Genomic DNA, 6,606 nt, shown 5'->3' on the forward strand with positions numbered 1-6,606 from the left:
TATTGGAGAATTTTGGGGAGAGCTTTCATATTTCGAGAGCTAGGTTGACTTAAGCGCATTTGGAGCAAAGAAATCGCCTAAGGTTGCACAAATTGCGAGACTAAAATTTTAGCCCCGTGATAGGGAGAGTAAGGATTTGAAGATTGAAAACATGGTTGCCTCTTATGATTTTATACCCTTTAAACCGAGAGATCAACATCCAATTATTAAAATAAATTATATTTAATTCAAAGGCAAAATTGGATGTCTATAAGATACACAAAACAATTACAACAAACAGTAACAGAATAGTTGAAATAGATGTTAATTAACTCCTATTTGTTAAGCATTTTGCCAGACACTTAGACATTGGATACTAATATGAATATACCCGCCTAATAAAATATAGTAATAAAGTATAACTTTATTACCCTATCCCCTATGCTCATTTTTGTTTTCGATCATCCTCCTTTGGACTAGAATCATCACTCTCCACCTGAATCGACACCTCCGAAGGGGTTGATTCTGTTGCAAGCTCTGTCGCCTGTTTTAAGGCTTTCTTTTTCTTCACCTTTTTTGCCCAACCAAGAAGACTCGCTTGCACATGGTCTTCAAATATTGCCTTGTTGAACATGCTTCCCATCTTCATTTCAATTAAAAAATTAATAAAACCAAGAGTCAGAGAAACATATGTTATGTGAAACTCAACAAACCTGTGCAACAATGGCATAAAGTGGTAGGGTACTATAACTATACAATACTTGAATGAAAACCCTGTATGAACCAACAGAATATCAAATGTTATTGGTAACTATGAAGAAACCATACACAAATTAAAAGGAATGGTAATTGATTTTTACCCTATAAGAAGCCTTGGAAAAATGTAAGATGCTTGACCCATTAGGCAAGAATTGAACCCAAATTGAACCTACAATAAAGAAGCAACTTTCCTTATGGTTCATCCTGTACAATGTGTAGTGGCCCTAAAATTTAAGCTTACCCAAGTCCAAAAGAAAAATGCAATCTCGAATGCATTTTGGAAAAGGATAAAATGGATCAAGTAGAGAACGATCCGAGGATTGTCAAACCAAAAGTGTTCATCTGATGGTTTTACCACTAATTCCCCTTCAACAGCTACATGTTTCTCAGCAACCTCATGAGCCAACTTGGTAATCACATGCTCTAGCTTGGTGCCCACGGCAAGTAGGAGCTAAAAAAATTAGATAAGTCAGAAGAACAAATCATATCCTCATACCCATGTCCACTAATATTTTCTGTAGCTAGATATGTGTTTACTTTGGTGCATGTGTATATGTATGTCTATTGAAACCACTCACAATGAAAGGAATGAAAGCTATCCAAAAATATGTATGCCAGCCTGCACAAGAAAATGGAGAAAATTCCATCATTATTCATGGAACATTAATGTTTAGTAGTGCCATGTAAGCAAAATGTAACGATCCTTATATGTCAGACATGGTACTTTAGAAAAATGAAGAATCGAAGTAATATAAGTTATAAATACTGTGCATTGGCATAGTATATGCATCATGTTTTCTTTGAAGTATTCACGTCTAACACTCATATTAGATATGACTACAGAAATATAGTTCTCCAAGGATCCTCCAAATAGATGGGAAGACTTGGAATAAAATTAAATATACAAGTGTCATACAAATCCACAACCAAATGTATTTCATACCATGAACATTTAGCAACAAGAAGACGATGACGAATCCCCAAAGATACCAACTGTAAACATGGAAAAGAAACAATGAATAAGCATCACTTAAACTAGAGAATACGAGTGTAGGAAACATAAATCATTAGAAATATCACTGGCCTTATACCAACAACTTCCTTAAAATCATCTTCCAAGGCTCGTATCATGTATTTGTGAAAATTAAATTTGGGATTCCCTCTGCAATGCGTCTGAATATAGAAATGATAAGTATTAATGCTTCACTACGACCAACATAGTTGTATCCAAGTTGCTCCATAAATAGCTTACCATGATGAAACCTAGCCTTAGTATCTCGTAATCGGATTTGGTAACAGATGCATAGAATTGCTTGATAAACAAATTCTGGGAAGATGATTAGTATCCTTGTTAGCAAAACCATACAAAACTTGTGTTTCAATTTTATTAAAAAAAAGTAAACGGGAAATGGGGAAAAAACCATGTGAATACCAAACCTAAAAAGCCAATTAATAAGGCACAACATCACTTCGAGATCACTCAGATTTAGATGTGAATGTCAAATATGAGTATGTTCAAATTTTCATACATTGGATATTGAATATGTTCTTCAAAGGTCTCCAAAGTTGTCAAAAAACTTGAACACACCCTCTAACATTAACACTCTAGTCCTAGTCCTAATTCGAGTACCATAACGAAGTTTAAGGTCTACCTTTCTCATAAGTGAATATAATCATGCCCATTGATCCCTTTTCATTAAGTTCAATAATTATAAATGTGAATGGCAAATAAGATAGTATCATAAATAAAATAGCAACTTACCAACCATGCTAGAGGAACTGAATCTTTACCAAAACCTAGGAAGCGATCTTTGATAAAATCATGTTGATGGACATGAGTGACTTTTTTCTCCAACACTGCAATTACCTTACACCACTTTAGAGTCAAGATATATTTTTTAGTGTATCATAAGCTATATTACTCAAACATCGATGCGAGTATCGTACACAGATACGTATACAATTCTAGAAATGTGTTGGACATAGATACTTCAAGAGAAAATAAAAGGTCGAAGCAACATGAAATGATAACATGGAAAGACAGGGAGCATTGAGATTAGTATTAATCCATACCTCCCTCATCCTCTTTTCTAATTTCATCTTCCCATTGTTTCCATTTTTGTATCTATATCAATAAACAACATCTTTTATGAGATGCTAAGAATATACAAATACTTGAAGGGGAAAATGAATCATCACAAAGCACAAAAACTGAAAATAAGCGCAACGAGATATGTTACCTTTAGCCCTCCAAAAGAAACTGTGAGAACACAAAATGTGACATGGGCAATGGCCAGGACAAAGATAAAAATATGCATATGATGAAGAGCTTCGACCGACAACAATGGTACCTTGTCCTAAAGAGCACAAGCATATGGAAAAAATAATAAAGATCATACATATGGGGTCATTAAACCATAATATTACTTACTCTCACCATGAAAAATAACATTTTATTTGGTAATCATGTACGATTATATTACCTTGGCACCACAATATCCTATAACCGAAGAATTGGATGATGCCTTAGCCAGAAGGTCTCGGGTGCCACCAGACATTGTAGAAGCAAAATAGGTTTGAAAATGAGATGTTGTAGCATTGCTATCATCATCATCTCCTTCTTCTTCTTCTTCAATTTTACAAGGAAACATGTCTTTAACTAGTTTCTTTGACATGCAGATTTTAGAAATTGCACTCTGAAATACTGTCAACAACAATGATATAAACCCCAACAGCATCAACCCTACAAAAAACCCCACATTTCAAGGTTACAATTTTTGGAAAGTATAAAAGAAAAAATTTTCTTCCTACATAAATTTCAAAGAAAGGTGTCATTTTAAACAAGTTTTTCCTTAACATGTTCAAGTGATTGTCTTTTCTTTAGTCTCGAACATCCTCTATGGATTTAACAAAAATACAAGCTACCCTTTTTAACTTTCACTTTACCTTCTTTAACTTTTAGAAGAGCTTCATAGAGTGGTTTTTGTTGTTTATGTTGTAAAACATGCCCTAAATAATGAAGTAAACGTTCAATAGCTAAAGAAATAGAAATAATTACTGTACAAATAACTGCTAGAACCCATGTTGGTGTGTACTCCAATGATGCCCCTTCTCCTCCTCCTTATGCCATTTTTGTTTTCTCTCAAAAACCTTCTTCCTTTTACCTAAAAAATGTCACTCTTGTGGCTTTGATCCTTAGCTCCCAACAAAGGATGCCCAAAGGCCAATACAGTATTCTGCTTCACTTTCAATTATCTACCCCCTTTTTAAACATGCATTACAACAACAAAAATATTATTGGTCCTTTTTTTTAATATTAACTTTTCATGAGAAAACAACCAAGTTTCTGAAATAGAGGATGATTTCTTTCTTGGGATCATTTAATTATGTAACTTCAATGTATAAACATTGGATGATGTTTGTTTGTCAGAATGAACTTGAACTTAGGAAGGGGGTAAAAAACTCTAAAAACGTGATTTTTTTTCCTTTTTTTAACTATACTCTGACTAAGTTTGTTATGATTTAGTTAGTGTTACGGATCGTTTAACACCAATTTTATTAAGGAATGTTAAAATATATATTATTGTGATAATATTTTTTTAAAAGTTAAAACCTTTCATCAGTCCCTCTATTTTGGTGCAATATTTTATTTAGTCCCTATATCTAAAATTTTGAAAATTAAGATATCCTATTCCTTTCAATTTAAAAAATTCTAGTCCAAGAAGGAACATCGTTAGCATTTTCTATCAAAATACTTGTCAACTTGCCATGTTAATTTGGCACCTTCATAAGACATGGCTTATGATTAATAAAAAAATATGCCAAATTGATAAATTTTAATGAAAGATAACAATATTGTTAATAATTAAAAATAATAATTTCTAACTCTTCAATTACATAAATTAAATCTAAAAAGCTTATCAAAGTATAAGGACTAACAATATATTTTTACATTAAAGAAAAGGGTAGTGGCTAAGTACACGACTATAAAATCTTCCTATTTAAAACAAAATAGTAAGTCTCAATCATATATTTGGGGCTAAAATTAGAAAAAAGAAAATGTTTGAAAACAAAAATAAAATCGTGATAAACTTTTGATACATTCATTGGATGGTTAGACAACAAGGAAAACAAATTGGTGGCCAATCCATGTGAGTTAGGTTAGACTCAAATTTGAATTGGAAATGGATTATTATATTTTAAATATCAAAATTATATATATATATATGAATATTGATACAATTTATAATATTATACATCAATTTTAATTTGGTAGGTTTATATACATTAAATTTTAATTTTGATTTAATTTTCGCATTTTATCCACCCGTTATCTATGTGTCACTATTTTCCAATTGAGTCATGTGTAAATTGTGGCATTTTCTTAAGTTAAAAATAAATAAATAAAAGGTAAACTACTCTCAAGGTCACTAAACTATTAGTAAGTTTACGTTTTGGTCACTTAGCTTCAAAAAGTTGCAAATGGCCACAGAATTATTCGAAAGCTTTTATTTGTTCAAATTTATTCCCGATTTATTTTTAGTAAGTTTATATGTTTTAATTTTTTTATAAAGTATCATGTTATTATTATTTAGAAATTAATATATATAATTTTAAAATATAAAAATATTACATCAACAATGAACCTAGACAGAAGGTTGTGAAAATTCAAATAGCTTCGGACAACCTTTTGTCCAAATTCATTGTAGATGAGCTTTTAAGTTCTTTTATGTATATTTTTTTATAAATTTATAATGTTTAAAATGTTTTTATTTATATATATTATTGTAAATTTTATATATTTCAAAATATTATAGGCCTTTTATATATTTTTAATTGTATATATTTTTATAAATTTATAAATTTATAAATTTTTATTTTATATATTTTAAAATATTAATAACTTATAAATTGATATTTTAATAAATGAATTTATTTTGGGAACAAAAAACTCCACAAGAAGGGTTGAAATATGTCATATCTCTTTAGGTAATATTAAAAAAATAAAAATGAATTAAAACATACACATGAGGAGTTAAAAAGAAATTACTGACATTCTATAAAATAATAACCTAAAAAGAAAAGGGAAATTATTTGGTACACTACTAGTGGATTTTTTAGACTCCACAAGTAGGGTCAGAGTTGACAAGTGTCCTATAGGGTTATAGTAAAATATTAGAAATATATATATTTTTTTAAAAAGAGACACATGACAATTTTTTAAGGCTGCTTGTGGAATAAAAAAACTGCACTGCCAGTGTATCAAGTACTCACCCCAAAAGAAAATTAAAAATATATAAACTTACTAAAATATATATATGGAATAAATCTAGACAAATGGTTGTCCAGAAATGGGCGTTTGTCCAAGTTCATTCTTGATGTCAATATTTTATTTTTTATTAATTTATATATTTTTTAAAGATTTTTTAATTTTATTAATTTATGTCCACCATGTGTCATACTGAGAGGCTACCATGTGTCACTACCAGATTGGCCATCAATGTCATGTTGCCACAAATTAACAGTGTTACTGCAGAAGTACCAACCAGGGTGACAGAATACAAGTTTAAGTACCAACTAGGTCCAGAAAAAGTTCACGTACCAACTAGGTACTTTTGACAAGTTTAGGGGGGAACTACATATTCACTCATTATTTAATTATAATCAATTAAATAATAATTCGAAGAAATTAATTTAATCTTTAAGTCATCTCTTGCATATGGTGAGAGAATACATCACTACGGATAATGATACATTCGATCTATTTCTCTAATTCTTTACTTATTTTCATTCATCATATTTGTTGAGGATCGACCCCTATAAACAACGAGATAGTAAAAGTGGAGAACAACAAACACAAATATTTTA

General features: G+C 30.5%; 1 protein-coding gene across 3 annotated transcripts; it reads right to left on the reverse strand.

Moving 5' to 3' along the window:
* Positions 1–206: 206 nt before the first annotated feature.
* Positions 207–4,156, reverse strand: LOC107911205 (MLO-like protein 1). 3 transcript variants are annotated; one of them, XM_041104198.1, is made up of 13 exons: positions 3,797–4,156; positions 3,222–3,481; positions 2,979–3,095; positions 2,812–2,863; positions 2,501–2,595; positions 1,991–2,065; positions 1,823–1,911; positions 1,682–1,731; positions 1,317–1,357; positions 980–1,189; positions 840–907; positions 693–753; positions 207–622 (listed from the first exon to the last, which is right to left on the reverse strand). In XM_041104198.1, exons 1-13 carry the CDS (start codon positions 3,819–3,821, stop codon positions 425–427), a joined length of 1,341 nt encoding a protein of 446 aa, XP_040960132.1. In that variant the 5' UTR covers positions 3,822–4,156; the 3' UTR covers positions 207–424. The 3 variants fall into 3 exon arrangements, with proteins under 3 accessions (XP_040960132.1, XP_040960133.1, XP_040960134.1); XM_041104199.1 differs by having other exon boundaries at positions 213–622; positions 3,802–4,156; XM_041104200.1 differs by lacking the exon at positions 693–753 and having other exon boundaries at positions 213–622.
* Positions 4,157–6,606: the final 2,450 nt, after the last annotated feature.

Source organism: Gossypium hirsutum, chromosome D11 (assembly GCF_007990345.1).
Source record: "Gossypium hirsutum isolate 1008001.06 chromosome D11, Gossypium_hirsutum_v2.1, whole genome shotgun sequence".
NCBI lineage: Eukaryota > Viridiplantae > Streptophyta > Magnoliopsida > Malvales > Malvaceae > Gossypium > Gossypium hirsutum.